The sequence below is a fragment of the Curcuma longa genome, unplaced genomic scaffold, assembly GCF_044706935.1.
Source record: "Curcuma longa cultivar G26 ecotype Majalengka, Jawa Barat unplaced genomic scaffold, ITB_CL_G26_1.1 contig_16531, whole genome shotgun sequence".
Lineage (NCBI taxonomy): Eukaryota > Viridiplantae > Streptophyta > Magnoliopsida > Zingiberales > Zingiberaceae > Curcuma > Curcuma longa.
Window position 1 is genome coordinate 27,082 of NW_027430379.1, and position 22,020 is coordinate 49,101.

The 22,020-nt window shown below is 36.3% G+C and overlaps 2 protein-coding genes across 3 annotated transcripts in view; one reads left to right on the forward strand and one right to left on the reverse strand.

Moving 5' to 3' along the window:
• The window catches only part of LOC141816411 (putative manganese-transporting ATPase PDR2), a 28,636-nt gene extending 13,897 nt beyond the window's left edge, over window positions 1-14,739 (forward strand). The window contains exons 9-22 of the mRNA XM_074704193.1: window positions 95-205; window positions 298-384; window positions 514-696; window positions 784-834; window positions 912-1,037; window positions 1,151-1,230; window positions 8,752-8,860; window positions 9,524-9,652; window positions 11,430-11,495; window positions 11,606-11,677; window positions 12,031-12,182; window positions 12,378-12,489; window positions 12,571-12,687; window positions 13,411-14,739. Of these exons, the coding sequence (XP_074560294.1) occupies window positions 95-205; window positions 298-384; window positions 514-696; window positions 784-834; window positions 912-1,037; window positions 1,151-1,230; window positions 8,752-8,860; window positions 9,524-9,652; window positions 11,430-11,495; window positions 11,606-11,677; window positions 12,031-12,182; window positions 12,378-12,489; window positions 12,571-12,687; window positions 13,411-14,484 (2,469 nt within the window). The 3' untranslated portion in view covers window positions 14,485-14,739. The remainder of the gene's footprint in view (window positions 1-94; window positions 206-297; window positions 385-513; window positions 697-783; window positions 835-911; window positions 1,038-1,150; window positions 1,231-8,751; window positions 8,861-9,523; window positions 9,653-11,429; window positions 11,496-11,605; window positions 11,678-12,030; window positions 12,183-12,377; window positions 12,490-12,570; window positions 12,688-13,410) is intronic.
• Window positions 14,740-15,973: 1,234 nt separating this feature from the next.
• Window positions 15,974-21,932, reverse strand: LOC141816412 (BTB/POZ and MATH domain-containing protein 1-like). Of its 2 annotated transcripts, XM_074704195.1 has the most exons (5): window positions 21,247-21,932; window positions 17,819-18,167; window positions 17,195-17,471; window positions 16,289-16,323; window positions 15,974-16,221 (listed from the first exon to the last, which is right to left on the reverse strand). In XM_074704195.1, exons 1-5 carry the CDS (start codon window positions 21,690-21,692, stop codon window positions 16,162-16,164), a joined length of 1,167 nt encoding a protein of 388 aa, XP_074560296.1. In that variant the 5' UTR covers window positions 21,693-21,932; the 3' UTR covers window positions 15,974-16,161. The 2 variants fall into 2 exon arrangements, with proteins under 2 accessions (XP_074560296.1, XP_074560295.1); XM_074704194.1 differs by having other exon boundaries at window positions 15,974-16,323.
• Between the last annotated feature and the right edge of the window lie 88 nt (window positions 21,933-22,020).

Sequence of the window (22,020 nt, forward strand, 5' to 3'; positions counted from 1 at the left end):
CTCCTACTCATGTCAAATTATCTTTACTTTCAATAACACTTTCTTGCTTTGATAGCCTCTTGCTCAGTATTATACTCTTTTCTTTGCATTTTAGACATTTAACCTTAAAGCACCTGATGGAGGGTGTATTGCTGTTGTGTTACGAACTGGATTTGAGACAAGCCAAGGCAAATTGATGCGAACAATCTTATTTTCCACGGAGAGGGTAACTATTGATGCCTAGTTAAAATGTCACACTTGCAATGTTGTTCCAACTCCCTTGGGCTTTTTTTTTTTTTTTTGAAATTGCTGATTCAGGTAACAGCAAATAGCTGGGAAAGTGGTCTGTTCATTCTATTTCTGCTTTTCTTTGCAATCATTGCTGCAGGCTATGTGCTTAAGAAGGTAACACCAAATTTCTCCCTTCTTTATATACAACAGAGTTTAGTATAGTTTTTGTCAAAATTTTCTAGCATTGATTATTATTCCCTTATTGTGATGCATCATTATTTTAACAGTCTTTTCTGCATTTAGGGATTAGAAGATCCAACTAGGAGCAGATATAAACTTTTCTTGAGTTGTTCATTGATACTCACTTCTGTGATACCTCCTGAACTGCCGATGGAGCTTTCTATAGCTGTCAATACTTCTTTAATAGCACTCGCAAGGCGTGGTATCTTTTGTACTGAGCCGTTTAGGATACCATTTGCCGGGAAGGTTAATATGAACACCTTATTACTTCTTGCACAAAAATAATGCTGCTTATGATAGTCCTATTAACAGAAAACTTAAACCTTTCTGTAGGTTGACATGTGTTGTTTTGACAAAACAGGAACTCTCACATCAGATGACATGGTACCAGAATGATATTTCGAGTTTTTTGCTGTTATCATTCTTTATCAGATTGTAACTTGTCTTCCCTTGAGTTCCAGGAATTTCAAGGTGTAGTTGGTTTGGATGATGATGGAGCTCTAGAGACTGATATGACCAAGCTGCCTGTGCATACTGTTCAAGTTCTGGCTTCATGTCATGCTTTGGTGTTTGTAGATAATAAACTGGTATATTTATCAGTGTAACTGCTTTTTTGCATAACAATTACACTATCCCAACACACGACCATTTGTATTATCTGATTACAATTGCAGATAAATTCTGGTCTGTTGGTTTGCAGGTTGGTGATCCTCTTGAGAAGGCTGCACTGAAAGGAATAAATTGGATATACACATCTGACGAAAAGGCTGTGCCCAAAAAGTAAGCTGTACTCACCTGGGAAGGATTGACGTAGAATCGCTAACCTTCCTTTTCAAGTTATTGATCCTAGTCTTATGCATCTTACAATGTTTCTTTCATGTTGCAAAATGTAGCATAACTATAAAAAAAACTCTATACTAGTGATATCTCTTGTGCATATGAGGTACTGGGAATCTTTTCCATCTTCACCAATTTGACACAGAGATGAGTGTATGATTATTTTCAGTCATTTGCTACAAATTTCAAAAGTTTGCTCTAGGTCACTGATCATGTGAGATTATATTGATAAGCTATACCTTCACCATCATACTCCTCTTTAGTGTTCACCCTTAACTTGAACTATTGAAGACTTAAATTTTAGGAGACATTTTTATACCTTGGCTGATGCTTATATGAGGATGTTATGTGTTTTTACCATTTCCATTCCATTCACTTAATGCATTGATTGCTAATAATTTCTCTCATTAGTAAGCTGCTTTGTTCGGCTTATTGTTACTCTCTGTCTTTGAACTTAGTCTTTAATATACCTATGTTTTTTTAGAGTTTATTTCAAGTGGGCAAACTTAAAAAGTCATTAACCTGTTGATAATCTTTACACACAATGGGAAAAGTAACTGACACAGGACATGAGTCTCATGGATTATACCAACATGCTATGCCCTCATTTCATGTATGCTTGTAGCTAAATCATCTCCTCTTTAGATACATAGCTGCTCGAGTCATCCATGTTTGTGAAATTTATGTAGGATGGTTTCTAGTCTGGTTGGATTTTAGAGTCTTCAGTGTGAATCTTGTTAGTTAGAGAATATGTTCTGTTTTCATTCCTAACAGTGTCAATAGATGTGTTTTTTTCCATTATTTTTCTGTGTCATATGATATATGGGGTCTAAGTCATGTCTATTAAAAACTTGATTCAAATGTTTTATTATTTTCATTGATGACTACTCTAGAATTACATACTTTTTTGTAATGAAAGAACATTATGAAATCTTTTCCATTTTTATTCCCTTTGGATTGAGTAAGAATCAAGTTTGGTATAAATTTTTGAACAGTTACAAGTTAAAGAGTACCTTCAATATGTTTCAGTAATTCCTTTCTAGTCAAGGTATCCTTTATCAGTTATCTTATTGCCATACACACATAATGGCGTCATTGATAAAGAAACACTTGGAGGCAATCCATATATTACTAATTCACATGGGAATCCTCTCGAGTTTTGTGATGATGCAATTCTCATTGAATATTCTGCTTGCTTTCTTTGATTTTTCATAGTTTAATGGCCTTCTGCATTCTCTTTTTTCGTGATTCCATATACCATCTTCCACTAGATATTTTTGTTTTTTGCCCCTATTTTCTCCATGTAGAGAAAAATGTCTTCAGATTTATCATGTGACATTTTTCTTGACTATCATTTCTTTGGATTTATCACGTGTATTGTTGATTCTCTTATGCCTTTATTTTTATGTGTCTTTTTGTGTGCTCGAACATTTAACTCTAAGTTATTAGTGAAGGTCTTCCATGATCCTACTGTGTTTTCTTTCACCATCTTCTCCTACCTAGAAACCAAGATCTGAGATTTTGCCACAAAATAGCTAAACTAGAAAGATCAAAATCTGAGCATGTCATAGATGCTCTTCAAGACTCCTTTTCTCTCCCAACACCGTCCACACTCACAAATCTTACCTCTAATTTGGACCTTCTAGCCTGTAAAAGGCACTTGCAATGTACAATGTTACATCCTCTCTCATTACATTTCTTATGTTACTTTGTCGTCCCATTTACTTTGCATTTGTATCTTCTTTAGCTGTATTTTTCATTTCTAGGACTATCTCAGAAGCACTTTGCGATCAAGATTAGAGATAGGCTATGGTAGATGAGATAACTTTGCATTCTAATGATACTTCAGAGCTGGTTCCTCTTTTTCCTAGCAAGTTTATAGCTACTTGCAAAGTTGTGGTTATTGTTAAATTGCCCTCTAAGGGTATTGTGTCTTGGAAGGCTTGGTTGATGGCAAAGGGAAACCTTAAATCTTTAGTCTTGACTATCTAGTCAAATTTCTCTCGGTTAAGATTGTTTTAGGTTTACTCTTTCTTACTTTAGTAGCAATAGTTTCTAACTTTTAGTGCAATAGAAAATCATTGTCAATGGTTATTTTGGTCAATGGAAAATTTTCTTTTGGTAGTAGGCATTTTTTAAAGGAAAATTGCTATATTTTTGAAAAGAACGAAAGTCATTTTTCCCATTCATTTGCAAGCTTTTCATTCTATCAATAAATTCTTTTCTATTGTCTAGTTTAGACCATCATTTGTACAGGTCGTTCTATGTATTGGGTCTGAGTTGGTTGATCGAGCTAGGTGATCTGATTTGAGTCAGTTGGATAGAGTGATTAAATTAGGCCTGTTAGGTAGTGTAATTTGAATGGGCAAATTGGCTAGTCTAGTCGAGGTCGATTGGGCAAATCGGTCGAATTAAGTGGTCTAGTCAGGCTTGGTCATCCTCGGGGGGGGGGGGGGGGGGGAGGCTCAATCAGTTTGGGAAGGGCAATTGATTTGATCAGACTAGGGGGGAGGGGTTGGATGGGCCAATCAGTATAGGTAGGTCAGACGTGTTATGCAGTCTAACTAGACTAGATAAGACTTTGTCATGCCAAATTGTATGTCCGTCTCGATAGGTACATCGGCTTGACCAGTCTTGGTAGGCTAGTTGAGCCAGACAAACCAATTAGCCTAGTCGGGTGAAGGGATGTGCTAGATGCGACAATCAATATGGGTAGTAGGCTAGATGTAATGGTTACTCTAATTTGGCAGGCTTGAAAGGCCAAATTATTTGACCGTCCATTCTAACCTTGAGAAAGGAAAAAAGTATTTTCCTATATGCACTAGTAACTCAATCGAGCAATAAAAAGGATAATCTATTTTCCCAAAGAAAGTTCTCCTTAGCAAGAGTCATAAAGCCAAAAGTGTACCTTCATTAACATTTAAAAAACCAAGGACTCAAGCAATTTGAACTATATTTATAACATAACACTCTTTTAGGCAGAGACACATTTGCATTTATATTTAAAACATGTGCGCATTTATATTTAAAACATGTGCTTGATATGCTTGAGGAATAGTATACTAGAAGCTAAACCGATATTCCTATGAATCCAAATGTTAATCTATTGATTGGGCTGCCACTAGATTTGAGATCTCATTTACTTTAAAATGACATCAGTCAAATTTATTGAGGCTCAATGCTTTGATCAATAGGTGGCAGCTCTATAGATTTTGCAATACCTCAAAAATACGAGGATCTTTTATACCTTGATTGTGACCATCTTCATATTTATAGGGTGCACAAATATAAATTAGGTTGTTTTCAACAAAGAGGTGTTCCATATCAACTACTGTGTTTTTCTAGAACTAGAATAATATATTGGAAGTGCAAGAATTAAAACTAGGTCAAGTGCAAAAGTAAAATACTCTATGGCTCTTGCCACATATCAGTTTATCTACTTGAAATAATTGATGATTGTATTAGGTAGTGATTCCACTATGCCTATGAAACTATATTGTGAATTATAAAACTATATTGTGAATCACACTACCATGCACATTAATTCTAATCTTGTCTTTCATCTAATCTTGTCTTTCATACAAAGATGAAATATATAAGCACCAATTCTTACTTTGTCAAGGCAAGATTCAAAATACATTAGTCATCAATCTGTCAATATAATAGAATTAAATATGCAACAAAAAGTTAAAATAGTCACTAATACAATGGATTTAACGTGGTTTGAGTAACTTTGTCCCACTCAATGGTTTTGCTGACTTATTAGGTGGGTCACTACTCAGAAATCACATAATAATGGTATTCTCTTTTAAGGAGGTTGTGAAATTTTACATAAAGTGACTTTCTTTTCTCTTCCAAATGGTATAATTAAAAGAACTCTCTTTTCAGGTCATCGAGAGTGCTTGGAGACACAATAATACAACTTCCAAATAAAGGATATCAACATGGCTGACTATTTCAAGGTTCCTTTAATAGTCGCAAATCAGCCTTCCCTTCAAATAGTGGATAAGACGGTTGTTACATTATGTTTGATTTCAATTAACTCAAATCACGATCAGTTGACTGAAATCTTATAAGAAAACCTTATATCTGAATCTTATCTTCCAACAATCATCTTAGTCATGACTAAATGCCATTCCAATCGACTTAAATCTGTTTTAGTCACTCTACACATGATTAGTTTACTTAAGTCATTTGTTTCGATCAGTCGTGAACTCGAGCCAAAACAAATCCTTTTTGTTTCTTGAGCTGAACACTTGAGTCGACCACCCAATCAATTCAACTCTTTAGTATAGTTTGCTTGAGATCCAACTCAATTGTCGACTTTGACCTAGAATAACCTTGTTCCATAGTCGAATCACTTCTAGGCAAAACCTATATAGAACCCCAAGATTACAATCTCTTGTAAGCTCTTATCTAACGTGCCTCCAACTCTTGATGCTAATGATGCTCCTTGTTCTTGAGTCCATCTCGTTAGGTCTCTATTCCTTCAAAGTGTCCAAGCCCTCCAAGCTTGGTCTGTGTTTAAGTCCTTCTTGATCTAATTTCTGAACCATTAAACTAACATCCTCTTGAAAATGCGAGTCCACTTGGACACCTATTAAGTCATGAGCTACCCACTCTACAATCATTTTGCCAAGCTCCTCTTGGACTTTAATCTCGCTCCAAGCTCCTATCAACCTTGACTTCTTGAATTCACTTGTTAGCTCGAGCAACCTGTCTACCAGGTTAACCTTGACCGCTTGGACCATCCATGCACCAACAACTTTTGTAACATGGGTTACTTGTCAAGCTCCTGCACAATTGACACACATGTTAGAGACACACTTTAAATCTAACTTAAACCCTTTGTCAACCTTGACCACTACTAACAAAAATATAATGAAAAAAGATAATTACTTAATTCTTTTACTTCTAATAATCAATTAGCAAATTGGTAACTAAATCTTTGAGAGTGCCTAGAGTTGTATCTTTATAGAAAATTGAGGTTCTATTAAAGGGCAGTGTTATGGTTCTATTTATAATTATTCAAATATACATGGATGTATATATAACATATAATGAGGCAATCTGTCAACTACCTAGGGAGATGAACTCTAATATTTTCTTCCACAACAATATCTAAGCTATGAAATACTTCACTAAGTAATGTTCAGATGTTTTTTTATTGGGGTAGCATTAAATTGAAAACTAGGGCAGACACAATTTAGTTTATTGGTTTGAAACCAAATCTATATATATCAGCATTGAAAAAAAAAATCCAAGTCGAAATTATTTTGATTGTGTTTGGAAGTTTGTTTCGATTTTAAAACAACTTAAATTACCTGTTTGGATTCGATTTGCTTCTATTTGAAGACAAAAATTGAAAAATGACTATACAGACAAATTAAAAACCAATTAAAGTATTTATGTAAGCAAGTTTCTTTTTGAAAATAACAATAAAGATTACTTTCTGAACAATGAAACCAATAAGCCAATAACAATAAGTGAACATACAAGTAACATGCTAACTTACCTATGCATACATACATTTACATCATATAAAATCTAATAGTTGGATTTGATTTTAATGATTTGTATAAGTTCAAACCAAAGTGGATGATTTTACCCAAATTACAAACTAAAACCAAACTGATAAACAAATAAATCAAAACTTTTGATTGGGATCAATTTGTTTCAGTTTAATTTATTGGCTTCAAGTTAGAAGCCTACCCCTTCTGAAAACATGTGTCACTTAGGTAAATTGTTTCAAATAAATGATTCTTCTCAACCATCTCGGTATCACTGTAGATAACAGGAGAAGGTTATTGATTTGGTTTGAAATGTATCTTACATGCGGATCTCAATTTGTTGGCTTTCTGTTTCTAATTTTCAAGACAATAAACTATCCCAACTTCAGGATTCTAATTGACGGTCTGATACTTCTATGCTGACCATCTCTAGATATGGTAATAGAATATGCACTGAAGTTTTCAATCATGGTGATTGGTCCTTGAGTTAGATAACATACGGCTGTGTTGGCATTCCATGGGAAAGTTTTTAGGTCCTGATAACTTTCTTGAATGGATTGAAGTAAATGATTGCACATGATCTGATTGTCTGTCTACATGCTAGTATATTACATTCCCAAACTTGTTCTCTAATAAAATTAGATTGTAAAACTTTCTATTGAAGATCTTATAATAGTAACAACATTAAGCAATTTTTAATGGGAAGATTATATCAAAGTTATGTTGAGAGTTCACTATTTTCAGATTTTTCGCATGCTAGCTAGTCACCCTATATGAACAATGTGTATGCATATTGTGTTGATTATTTGATTAGTTCATGAATATCCATTAACCATTAACCTTAGCCCCAGATCTTCATTTGAGGTGCAGCATGTTGAAGAAAATAATTTTGGTTGTTACTTAGCTGAATTGAAACTCTCTACATTAGTTAGGTTGTTGATATCTTGTTCTTCCTATTCCTCAACTTAACTAAGGTTGTATGCTTTAGATATATGACATTTAGATAACAAGTCAATTAGTTTATTCACATTGTTATCTTTTGTTCTTCTATGTTCTACAATTTCAAGTTGAGTACTATTTACATCCATTATGGATTTGCTCATTTTTCCTGCTTAATATTTATTATTGCAGGTTCATTTCTTACTTTCTTTCTCCTTCTGTTGTGTATTCCTATTTTAACCACCTTTATTCCCTATTTACACTCACTTCTCAGCTAAAATGGGGCTTCTGTTATTTGTTACTGTTGAATCCACATCTGCTCGCCTGAGATAGCTGGATGGCACATGGAGCAATTGCTACTTGTTTATGTTGAGTATCATATCTGCTAACTAAAGAGAGCATGATAATACTATTATGGTCCCCAGTAGCCAAGTTTAGGAGTTCCAGGCCTTAAGTAAAAGACAATACCTCATTCCTAAATGAGTACTCATTTTGGGCTTGATAGGAAGTGCAGAACCCTTAACATAATTGCTGACTGGGTCTGCATGGGCATGTGGAGCTGGTGGAGTGTTGTGTTGAAATGGAACTTTAAATAAAACTATGCCCCTCCTAAATCCATACATATTTTGTGCTGAATGGGAAGTGCAGGTCTGTTAACATAGTAGCTCAGTAGGCCTGTGCAGGCATGTGGGACAGGAGCACTGAGTAGGAAATCTGCTCACAAAAGAGCAGGTTACACCCCTCTCCCATATGGGTACAGAATTTTGTCTAAATTGGAGTGCTTGCCCCTTAATAGTTTATGATTGCTTTTATCTTCCCTCTAAATGACTTGCTAATTGAGGTAAATTGGAAGAATTACCTCAATATTATAGAATAACTGCCTACGATTGTTTTTGTAGAGTGATATAATAATGAGGGCAGTAGATGTTTGTTAATTTTAGCTATAGTATGTTATGCCATTCTACTCCATTTGACTGACTGTATACTTAATTTCAAGTTCAATATTCGCTCACAGGTCAGGTGGTCAAGCTGTGCAGATTATACATAGGCACCATTTTGCTTCTCACTTGAAGAGAATGGGTGTTATAGTTCGTATACAAGATCAGTTTTTTGCATTTGTGAAGGTGGGTTATTAACTACAAGATTTTATTTTATTGCTTGTTTTGCACCGTGAGGTATTATGCGAATATAGAGAATATGCACTGCCCCTTAATGTAGTTTCTTGTTATTTAATGTCCGTACACTTCAACAATTATTATTGATTCAACAAAAGTTAATTGTTTATCTACATTTCCAAAGGAATCATGAAAATTTTGGTTAAGAATTGTAAAATATAAGGTCATTGCTATTGTCTGCATTATTCATTCAATGAAGGCTAATTGTTTAACTACACTTTCAAAGGAATCATGGAGAGTTTTAGTTAAGAATTGTCAAATATAAGTTCATTGCTATCTCTTGTACATGTAGAGACTGAAATTAGGACAGGCAAAAACCTGATGTCCCCTTACCAAACTGATCCATCTTTTTTTGGGTTGAGTCAGATTTTGGGTTGAATATGAACTTTCAACTATTTCCCCAAATGCTATGTTTTTAATAAAATACGCAAGTGAATTATATTGATTAAGTTACAGCGTTGATTCTTTTAGATTTGGAGTCATACTTTGCCTTTATGATTGTTGCTTGATTTGATTGCCAATTAGAAATGTATGTAGACCGTAGATGCCAACAGCTGTTATTATTCATCCACGATGAAACTTTCTTGAATCAGAGTTAGTTGGTGATGACAGGGTGCACCAGAAACCATTCAAGATAGGCTAATTGACGTACCTGCTACTTATGTCAAGACATACAAAAAGTATACTAGGCAGGGATCTCGGGTCTTAGCTCTTGCATACAAGACACTTCCAGAAATGGCTGTAAGCTGACTTTTGGTGTTATGAATTCGTTTGTTGTTTTACGGATAATAATTGTTTCTGAAGCATAAAACTCTGTATGACCTGTATATTAATATTTATTCATTCTGCACAACTTTGTTTTCCTAACATAGCTTGTCTTTTTCATCTAAATGTTAGTTTATGTACAGATCAGTATATTGTACTTGACCTGTCTCATTAGACAAAATTGGGAACTAATTTAATGTCGATGGGTATATTACACAAAGTCATAATTATGGGGTTGGCTTACTCATCCTACACGCCCCATTTGCCAAGGCATGAAATAGTTTGCAACTTGATGTCAGAATGACTACTGCAAACTACGCTAAATGGATAGTCCTACCTCTAGATTAAATTATATTATTATTGACATGCTCACTACTATGGACTACTTCCTGATTAACAACATGAACGAGGTATGGAGTGATTGATGTATGAAATCTATTGCAATTATATTGTAATCTCGTTACCATTTTTTATGCTAAAATATGCATCCTAATGTTCTAGCAAGGATATCAGAGTGCTTAATTAGTCATTGCCACATGCTGGCATACTTTCTACCTTACTATTGTGACTTTCTACTTTCTAGGTTAGCCTGTTTATTCAACTGTCGTATATCATTTATCCACAGGCTAATGAGATGAAATTTCCTTCCAAAATATCTGTAAAGATTGGGAACATAAGATATTTGTAGTTTGTGGAATGATTCTTTACTAAGGTTTTGTGTCTCCTACGAGATAAAGACTGAAAGAAAAAGAGGAAATCAATTCTCTTCATTTATTTGGAGAGGGAGAAATTAGTTTTTTTTTCTTTTCTTTTCAGACCAATCAGCCAAATAGACAGAAAGCCAACTCAGCACAATGACCTTTATGCTCCTGCTAATGGAGCACCTCCTTCCCCCAATTCCCCTTTGAGGCTTAGCAGAAAGCCATCTCGACACAATGACCTTTATGCTCTTGATCTAATAGAGCACCTCCCTCCCCCAATTTGCCACTGTGAGGCTCCATACTGTCAATGCAGCTGCTTCCTTCAGAACCAATTCTTTGTCGCTTCTCTTTCTTCTCTATCCCTACTTTTTCTCACCCAGTTTCTGTTCCTCTAAAGGAAACGGCCTAAACAACATTCATGTGTACGATCCATTACATTCTCTGCTTAATTATTATCTTTTTATAAATTTGGATTGCGATACTAGCAACGATTCATGGTTTCCAGACATTTCGCATTGCTATATTTCTAATGGACATTAGTTAGAAAACTAGGTTTTCTATTGCCTAGCAAAAGCCTCAATTATCTTTTGTCAGGTGAGATTTTCCTGAGCTGAGTGATTTTTTCCTAATTAGTTCTTCAGTGTGCCTGGCAATTTTTTTCTTAGAGCATTTTAAGTGAATGAGTAGCACAGTCTCTTCCAGCATTGTTTCAATGAATTTCTGGGAAGAAAAAAATATTAACAATTTTAGAACAGCAGCAGTTCATAATTTACATTTTCGCGTCAAGAATGATCTAAGCTGATTTAGTGGAAGAGATTACTAAACCTACCAACTAAATTCCACCTTAGCCTTTATGTTTAACTTTTCAATCTATATTTTGGTATGACTTCTCCTATAATGTTCAAACGAGGATCTTTGTTATGTTGGTGGTTATTAGTATCCTCGTTTGTAACATGTCAAAGTTAGGTTGATTTTTTTTCTTTCATTTCTAAGAAATGTCTTTTTGAAAATTTTAACATTACATGTTACATTATGTTTCATTGCCTTTACAGGTTAGTGAAGCTAGAAGTTTAGACAGAGATGTGGTTGAAAATGGTTTGACTTTTGCTGGCTTTGCGGTAAAAAAATTCTAGTAAATTTGTAATTGTATTTAATTATCTATTCTGGTATCCTGAATGCAAAATTAGTTGTCTAAGTTGTGATATTAATTTGGGAATTGTGTTAACAGGTTTTCAATTGTCCTATCCGATCTGATTCTGCCACTGTTTTATCTGAACTGAAAGGTTCATCACATGACTTGGTATGTGATCCATTGGTTGGTTCATAAGATCAGTTCAAATATCCTAGTTGAATCATAAATAATCCTTTTCAAACAGTAGTGGTACTTTACATTGGGACCTAGAATGTGTTGATCGCAACTCTGGTAGAACTAACCAATGTAAAGCTCAGCACAACTTACTCTAGAACTCAATAAGTTCTCTTTAACTTAACCTTCCCTTCATATTGAATCCTGATCTTCTGGCATCTTTTGCTTCTCATTGTTCTAGAAATGGACAGCAGAACCTGCTAGTCTGACTATCAAGTCCCTAATTTCTTTACTTGGAAAGAAACCGGTTCTGACTTTCTATTGTGCAACTTATATACATTTGTTAGGTAATGATTACTGGTGATCAAGCTTTGACAGCTTGCCATGTGGCCAGTCAAGTTCACATTATCACAAAGCCTGCTTTAATCTTGGTTCGAGGAAAGAACAGCACAGACTTTCAATGGGTGTCACCTGATGAAACTGAGATTACTTCCTATAGGCAAGTATTATTTAATAGCTTAATGATTTTTTTTCACGGCCTAAGCAAAGCATTAGATGATCTTATAAACACTGCTGGAGTACTAGTTTGTGTTTATAATTTTTCTTGTTGCAATTGATCATTCTATTAACTCCATGATGTTCGCATACCTTGTTTGATTTTCGTGAATATGAATTTCTGAGGTGCATGTTACAGTGAGAAAGAGGTAGAACAACTGTCGGATTCACGTGATCTTTGCATAGGTGGGGATTGCTTTGAAATGCTGCAGAGGAGTGAAGCTGTATTTAATGTTATACCTTATGTGAAGGTTAGTAATGATATCGCTGATCACGCACTAACTGCCCGATATATCTTAAATTAGTTGCTGATGTGATGGTTCTTCCTTCAGGTTTTTGCACGGGTTGCTCCTGAACAAAAAGAACTTATTCTAAATACTTTTAAGACAGTTGGTAGGATGACATTGATGTGTGGAGATGGAACCAATGATGTTGGAGCATTGAAACAAGTAAGAAATCAATATTTTTCTGACATACATATTGACACTTAAACTTGTGGAAGTAAACATGTTTATGAGAAAATCTTCTTTTCTTTCTACTTATACATTTTTGTTTATCACATACCATCAACCCGTGTTTGTCTCAACTATTTGGAATTGACAATGGTGAACTATGGAATGCTATATTGAAATAATTAATAATTTCTGTCTCTATCCCTTGCACCTTCCACTCTATATAATAGTAACTCTTCTAATTACAGAAATTATTTGTCGCCTTGGAATTTATCCATATCTTTAAACATTTTGTCTCATTTGATTATCTATTGGAGCTAACACCTAACGTTATTTTTTTGGATGGTAAATAAAAGTTGATTACCTTTTTACATTCTGATATTGATACAATTTTTTTGTTACATTTTCATCAATAGATGATACTCTCAAATTTAGGGTTCCTATCACCACTAATCCAATTTTGTGGTCTTCGCACCAAGTATGTCACATGAAAATGAATCTTTATCTTTAAAAAGCTTCTCCAGAGTCATAAAGTTCTTTTGTTTTTTCACAATTTTTCTATAACTATGCTCCTCTTCCACTGCTTCAAACTCTCACTATATCTATTGATTTCTGAAGAATATTTGCCATGTCGGTATCATAAGCAAATTTTTAGGTATAATCAAAGGATACAATATATATGGGTTCTGCTTTATTTAGTCTGATCAACACGTGGTTCAGGCCCATGTAGGAATTGCTTTGTTGAATGCTGTACCGCCAACTCAAACGGGAGAAGCATCATCACAAACACAACCTTCTAAATCTGAAAATAAAGCTGGAAAATCTACGAAACCAAAGTCAGTCATCGAGTCATCAAAGTCTGTTGTGCCTGCCAACAATACTGCAACGACAAGCAACCGCCACCTAACAGCAGCTGAAAAACAACGTCAAAAGCTGCAGAAGATGTTGGATGAGATGAATGAGGAGGGCGATGGTCGTACTGCTCCAGTTGTCAAGCTTGGCGATGCCTCAATGGCTTCTCCTTTTACTGCAAAGCATGCCTCTGTAGCTCCCACGCTTGATATCATTCGTCAAGGTCGGAGTACCCTTGTGACTACTCTCCAAATGTTTAAGATTCTTGGCCTGAACTGCTTGGCGACGGCTTATGTGCTCAGTGTCATGTACCTGGATGGAGTGAAGCTGGGAGATGTCCAGGCCACCATCAGTGGGGTATTCACAGCTGCTTTCTTCCTTTTCATCTCACACGCTCGACCTCTGCAGACACTATCTGCTGCCCGACCTCATCCAAATATCTTTTGTGCCTATGTGTTTCTTTCCCTAATTGGTCAATTTGCGATGCACTTGTTCTTTTTGATTTCATCTGTCAATGAAGCTGCAAAGTATATGCCAGAGGAATGTATCGAACCAGATTCAGAGTTCCACCCAAACCTTGTGAACACTGTATCATATATGGTCAACATGATGATCCAGGTTGCAACATTTGCTGTGAACTACATGGGGCACCCGTTTAACCAGAGCATATCTGAGAATAGGCCGTTCAAGTATGCGTTAGTTGCTGCAGTGGGCTTCTTCGCTGTGATCACTTCAGATTTGTTTAGGGATCTGAATGACTGGTTAAAACTTGTTCCACTACCGGAGGGGATGAGGGGGAAGTTGATGCTTTGGGCTATGCTCATGTTTCTAGGTTGCTATGGTTGGGAAAGGCTGTTACGGTCGCTATTTCCAGGTCGAATGCCAGCACGGAGAAGACGTCAGAAACAAGCAGCAGTTTCCTTGGATAAGAAACATTTGTAATCCATTTCTCAGAGTTAGGGTACACCAAGCAACATGCCCACATTGAACTGATCAACAGACCTGCTGAGTTCCACAGGATTCAATGTAGTCGAAACAATTTTGTTGCACCATGTGAAAATTTCACATGCAAAAAATTCTAAAGTTGTATTTCATCTTTGTCTGGGTGAACTATTCCAAATTATTTAAGAACCATACCTGTCAACAATTTTATTTTACACAGCGTTGTTTCCCTTTGGGCGAACGGTCAATTTTTCATGATTGCTGCTGTATTTGGCGTCTTATCTAAAAGTGGTGTTTAGTTGCTGTTGAATGTTGGAAATCACCTTAAAATTGTGATGCCCTGGCGAGATAAGATTATTTATGGATCCATACACAATCCTTCATTTTTTTTTTCCATTTTCTACAAAGATAATGAATTATATAACCAGAGTTGGATTGTTTCAACATCACTAGACCTTACTATTTAAAGGATGTACCAAGGATTGGAATTTCCAAATAGATCCAAGCAAATTGCTCGAAGTCGGAGCTACCCAATTCAATCTAAGGAATTCATTGATTCCGATTGATTTGAGAGTTTCTAATCTCCCATCTGAGTTTGAGCCATTCTTGTTATACTGCAAATCTGACGCCTCCCGAAGGACTTTCCAGTCCAGCGATAGTTTCAATTGGGGAAACGGAATCGCAGAGTTAACGCTCACGTATTTGTGCGTTGATTTATTTATGGAGCCAATGGATTGATGAAAATTTAGGCTGAATTTACTTGAATGAAAACGGAGACGTATTATAATTGAATTATAAATTGATGATTTAAAGACATTTTTCTTTCATTTTCTTGATGAGACAAAAAGAAGTCCAAATATCACACGACTATAACAAAAATTGACGACATACTTTTTTGGGAGATAGTCCAAAAAATATATATATATAAAAGCTTAACAATAACAACAACAACAAAAGTCTTTCTAACCAATGACATGTTCCATCAGCTCAAGAACCTTAATGCTTTGCTCATTGTCCCCGGAACATAATCAAATTGATTATAATGAAACAAAATTATTTAAATGGACAAGAATCGAATCTCAACAAAACCGAGACAATATCTTTCTTCATCGTAATCAACAGTAATTTTTTAAATTACTTTCTCACAGATGATCATAGGACTGACCGTGTGAAATCGTTAGAATAGTGAATTGATTAAATTGATTACAACATAACAGAATTGTTAAAATAGATAAAGATCGAATCTCTCAACGGATCTTTTCATTGATGCTACCGAAATAGCTGTAAATTCCACCTGCAGCGAAATAGTAAATTCCACCTTTATTGAAGAGGACCTTAATGCTACCGTAGCTGCTGCAGTGAAACCTCCAGACTCCAGTTTTGCTTCTTGAAAAAAAAAGGTGCAGTTTAGTCACGTTCTGCTTGTGCACTCGCAGGTCTTTCAATTGATTTTGACAAAATAATCCACGATGCATTTGCAACAAAAATGTCTAGTAATAACGATAAAACTCGACATTCTAAACATTACACGAGAAACTACCCAGACTGGTGCAAATATTTTCAGGCAATCTCAGTAATAAAGATAGATACTGTCAAGTGATGTGATTTTATAAGTTCATCATAAAGAATAAGAGGGACTTTAACAGGCAACCAACCCTCAACAAATATTCCGAGGCCTCACTCTCCTTCCATATACATCTGTGCCATCAAGTTCGTCACCTGCGTAGACACTAGACACTGCAGAAGTTCTACCCCTCTTAGCAACATATCGTAGAAGCTCAGTCAGAATAGATGGGCAACTGACCTTCAAGTATTCAAATCCCTCCGTCTGCATTACAGCTGCATATGAGAAAATCATCAGAATTTAGCCGGCCAGTGTAAGAGACCAGAAGCCATTTAAATTATCTAGAAGTTGCATATTTAAAGTTCTGTGATTACGATTTTTTTTTTAATATAAAAAAACTATACTAAACATTGTTTTTGATTACATGGCAACCTTGATTTACAGAACCTGGGTAGGGAAGCTGGTAGCTGTTGTAGGAAGTCATATCACTCCACATACAAAATCAAATCCAGGTCGAAATTATTTTCATGACTTGAGTTAGCCTAACTAAAGAAAGATTGTATGTGGGTCAGCTGGTTCCGCTAATTGTTGCAAATTACTCCATGTCTAACAATTCAAATCAGGATCAAACAGTTGTATTACTATCTAGGATTATGGACACCTCCCAATGCTGTCCACCACAAAGACAGTATTTATGTTGGAAAACTAGTCAGCAATGAATATTAAGATAATTAATCATGGAGTTGATCATGAGAGAAGAATATCACTATTTACTTACTGCTAATGTTTTCAGCAGAAAAAACATTGTGAATTAAATCAAGGTTGATTGTTCATAGTTTTTATCAAGTCCTAAATGCAAGCAATTCGTTTCTTGAAAGGACACAGAAAATTAAAATCAAAACTCATGCAGGACAACGAACTATCTTCATCAGGATATCCATACTATAAAGAAAAATCACCAACACGACACATAATAACTTGCTGATGCATAATCAGAATAGGCAAGTCAAATGTGTGACTGATGTTTTCAAAAGAAAAAAAGTTCAACTTTATGCGTTGAACTATCTCGGATTCTGTTGGATAATTATACCAAAAAATAACTGCATCTAGTCGAGGGAAAACCTTAGAATAAGAAATTAGCTGTACCTCTCAAATTCTCAGGTGAAGCAACGAATTTAAGACAAACAGACTTAAGCTGAAAACAGTGGTGCTGCTCTGCCAGAGCCAGAGTAGTGGCCACAGTATTTATGGTAACATCCTCACATAACTTGGCTTCACAGAGTAGTTTAAGCCTATCTACTGCATAGCGGTCTGCAGCAGCAAGCAAATGCTGAGTCATTAGAGTGGAAGCACACTTTGAGTTAAGACCGGTAACCTCTTCCAAGTCAGGTAGTGAATCCCAGTATATGAAATGAAGTAAAGCCTAAAAAAAAGAACAAGCACATTTAACAAAAAAAAACCAATTAGTATGACAAAAAGGATGATCATATAACTTGCAGTACATTGTAGCAACAGATGGAATATAAGCAAGGTAATAAATTCCTCGCACTGCTTTGTAAACTAATGGAAAATAATACAATTGGACATCACAATATGAAAAGAATGGTAATAGAGTATATAATACAAGTCCTCATGTGCCCTTTCATTGAGAAGGTCGTACTAGTCAGGTAATTAAGCGCATAACATGATAATAGAGAGAACGAGAAGCATAAAATCAGACTGCAGACAAACAATATTGGACCAAAAAGCATAAAAAGAAAAAAAACCTACCTTAAAAACCGGAGCTTCCATGTCTTCTACCTTTAAGCAGCGCATGTTACTATCTTTCATTGGACCAAAAAGCTGTGCCCTAAATACTGGTGATCGAGCTGCTAATACCAACTTATGAGCATGGAAAATCTCATCATCAATTTCAAAACTCACATCAGTTGCCTCTTCATTATGAAGAAGCTGGCCAAAATGCTGAGCTATGTTTGACAGTGGCACTGGTATGGTATAAATCTTGGGTCCTTCAGTGAACGATCTAACAACACCAACAGTACAATTAACTAACAGGCAATCATCCTTGAGGTAATCTGAAGTCTCCAAAGCAGTTCTCTTGAAGAAACGCTTATATCCCCTGCAACATTAACAATGGATATTATCCCATAAATAGTAATTATATCACTCACAGCATTTTCCTAAAAAATATTCTATAACTCACAGTTGCAATTTTTAATGCATAAAAAGCACAAAGAAAAAGTAATAGATTAAAAATATACCTCACTTATCAATATTTTTTAACAAAATGAACGAAGAAACTAGTTTATGTCAATAGTTGATGGGCAGAAAGAAAAAGTAGAAAAGGTATTGTTTTGAATCAGATAATTTGGTGGTATGGCCAAGGCATCATGGAATTGGTGTTGTTAGTGCAACCAACCTGCAGAGGAGGCACTGGTGATGCGGTCAAGGTGTAAAGGAGGCACCAATTCTATAGCTGAGACTTATAGGAGCATCAAGAGTGCACTCGCATCATGGAGAAGGCACCTACGATGAGGTGAATAGGCAAATCCGGGTGTGATTTCAGTGTTTATGTTGTGGAGAGGTCGTAGGGTGAGTAGCAAGGGTGTCGGGAGGTGGTCTTGGGTGCCACAAGTAGTATACGAGATGAGGGCATAGGGGTAATGGGAAAAGAATTCAGGATGTAAACAAAAACTCAAAAGTGAATTCATACCTAAGACCAAACTAAGTGTTTCACTCTGATACCAATTAACGCAAGATTAACTAATCATGACCCTAAAAAAATCACCAAAGATCAAGATGCCCTAGTACATGGGATTCTATTCCCTTTTATAGACTAAAACAAGAGCTGAGCTATTTTATATAAAAATAGGATTTGGTTTTTTCAAAAATTATAATTCTCTAATAATTATACTCAGCCTTTTATTTCTCTAGATTGCATCATTAAACTTGAGCAATTGCATCAAGTAACTTTATGGATATTCTTTCTCCCCTTCATAAGATATTATTCTATAGATGATTGTTGGCGTAATCGACTTTTGGTTAATGTGGACCAAGTTGATCAAGTTCGAGTTGACTTGAGTTGAGTTTCAATATTTAATCAATATGTTAATTGGACGTCAAATAAATCAAGGTTGACTGGATACTTGATAATTGATCAATATGTTAGTTGGTTGAGCAAAGAGTCCAAGTGTATCATGATTGGCCGAAATTTGACGGTCGAAAGTCCAAATGGATTACGGTTGAACACTTGGCATTTGAAGGGAAGTCCAAGTGGATTACGGTTGACTAAACACTTGACATGCAAAGGAAAGTCCAAATGATTCATGGAGGATCGGACACTTGACATGTGAAGTGAAGTCCAAGTTAATCAAGGTTGACCGAACACTTGGTATGAGGGGAATGAAAGTCTTAACAGGTCATAAAGAACCGAATATCAAGTGAATATGAGAAGTCCTAATAGGTCATGAAGAACCGAAGGTTAGGTGAGTGCGAAAGTCCAAACAGATTAAGGAAGACCGGATGCTTGACATAGGAAAAGTTCTGGCAGGTCAAGGATGACCGGTTGTTAGGCACATGAAGTTTCAATACGTCAAAGTTGACCGGATGTTAGCAACTAAAAGTCTCAGCAGATCAAAGTTAATTGAATGACACGCAAAGAAAGTCCTGATAAGTTAAGATCAATCGGATACTAGGCAAAACGAGAATTTAACCTTGGTAAGGCTAAAACAAGAGTATCAATCGATTGATAGAGTGTATCGATCGATCGATAGGGTGTATAGATCGACCGATGAACTCTAAACCCCGAATTCAACATTTTGAGGGAGTAAAAAAGGTTTGTTGGAACCCAATAATGGATTGCTAGAACTCAACAATCAATTGATGAAGCTGTTTGAGTGAATAGAATGTTCTTAACTCAATTGGTCAGTTCAATCAAAGGCTACTAGTTGATTGTTAAGTTGTAGTAATCGATTAGTGGCACTGTTCATGTGAAAAGAAGGTTCAGAGCTCAACTGTGGGGTTCGACTGTTCGTGATCAATCGACTACTATGGTTTAGCAGTTGATTGATAGTGGTCAAACTGCATGGAAAGAGCTATTATATAGGTGCAATGGTTGATGTCGATGGGGCAATCGATTGAGGAAAGTTGGCAGTTGAATGGTAGATGAAAATCAACCCGAGTAGCAGCCTATAAAAGAGGGTTAGAGAAATTAAAGGTATTGATTCTTGAGGGTTTAAGGACGAAGTGCTGCTGCATTTTCGGGTCAACAAGAGGCAATTCAAAACAAGAAGCATCCAAAGCAAAGTTCACTTGTGTAAATGTGTTTATTTCAATTTTTTTATTTCATTTGTATCTTTGTATTTGGTTGTATTTATTGTAAAAATAAATTGTAGAAGATTTCTCCACCTTCGGAAGGTATTCAAGAAAGTGAAGGATAGTGATGGTAGTCGTTAGGACTATGCCTTGGACGTAAACATCATAGAAGACGGTGAACTAAGTAAAATCAAACATGTTAACATTGTGTTTTGTCTGGTTGGCTTCACTTCAATTTTTCCACTACGCAATATTATCAAAGCGATCACAACTATTCACCCCCCTTTCTAGCTCACACGGATCCTAACAATGATAAGATATTGCATATTTTATGAGGATATATCCATCTTTGTATCAGTAAATTAGCAACCTCACACTGAGCAGGTGGAGGATTCAATCTTCTAGATTGCAATATAAACAAATAAAAGTTCACTAAGTGTTACAAATAATTTATTCAAATGAAACTAGTAATATTACTCTTAATATCCAATTTTTTCAGGAGAAGAAAAAGAATGAATTAGATTTCTAAGTTGTAGTGAATTCCTTTTCTTTGAAATGAAAAACTTGATAATCAGAATTCTAATAGTTAATAAATGGGAATTCCAACTCCAACCAAAAGTGATAAGTTCTCAAAATTACATTGCCTTCCTTTTTGTACAATCCTTATATGCCCAAACATAAGTTAGTAGTTCATGTAATCAAACTCAAGATAAAGACACTATCACAATTTAGTAAAGTACTTGAAAAACAAAAGAAATTTCATTTACCATTCTATCAAACAAAATAATTGAATTTCTTAGGAATTCATCTCTCAGATGCTAAATTTCTTTTCATTCAAGGATTGTTCCAAAGAAATGATAACCAAAGTGTGCAACCCAACTCACCACATGCTTCCACGGTATTTAAGGGTGTAGGGGCCGCTCTCCAGCGTCCTCCCAAAGTGGGTATGAATCTTGTGCCGCTCCTTCCCGCTCTGGTCCAGCAGCGTGAGCTCGAAGAGCGCCCTCACATCTGTCCCGTCGCTGGCAAGGGCCACGAAGAGGGACACGTACGACGCCCGGTCCTCCTCGCTCTTCCCGTCGGGGTAGAAGTAGATGGCCCAATCGTAGCCCCCAACCCTGAACGTGTCCGAAGCCGCGTACTTGCCCACTCCCATCCCCTTGATCAGCGAATACCCGGAAATCTTGAAGTGGTGCGAGCCGTTCACTGTCTCGGTGACCGACGTCGAAGTCGTCTCTGTCGGCTGCTGGCTAGGCGCAGAGGACTGCAACGAAGCGGAGGCGAAGGGACGGTCGGAGGTGCCTCCTCGGAAGGCCCTACTGCTACCCATACCGAGACAGACGCAGACCGATTCGACGGAGCCGATGCGAATGCGATCTAGGGTTCCGACACAGGAACAAACCTACGAGCAAGCCGCAAGGATCTGCGGCCAAATTGACCGAGGGTTTTCCTCCAACAGATCAAGACTGAGACGACCTTCCAGGATCAGGGTTCGAATTTGCGATGAAGTGAATGAAAATCGACGACGATATCGGAACGAGGACGAGTCGGAGTCGAAATCGGAATTCAGGGATCGGGAACATTCGGGGCGGAGGAGACCACCAATATATATAGAGAGAGAAGGAGCGTAATTAGACGATTAAGTAGATTTAAGTTAC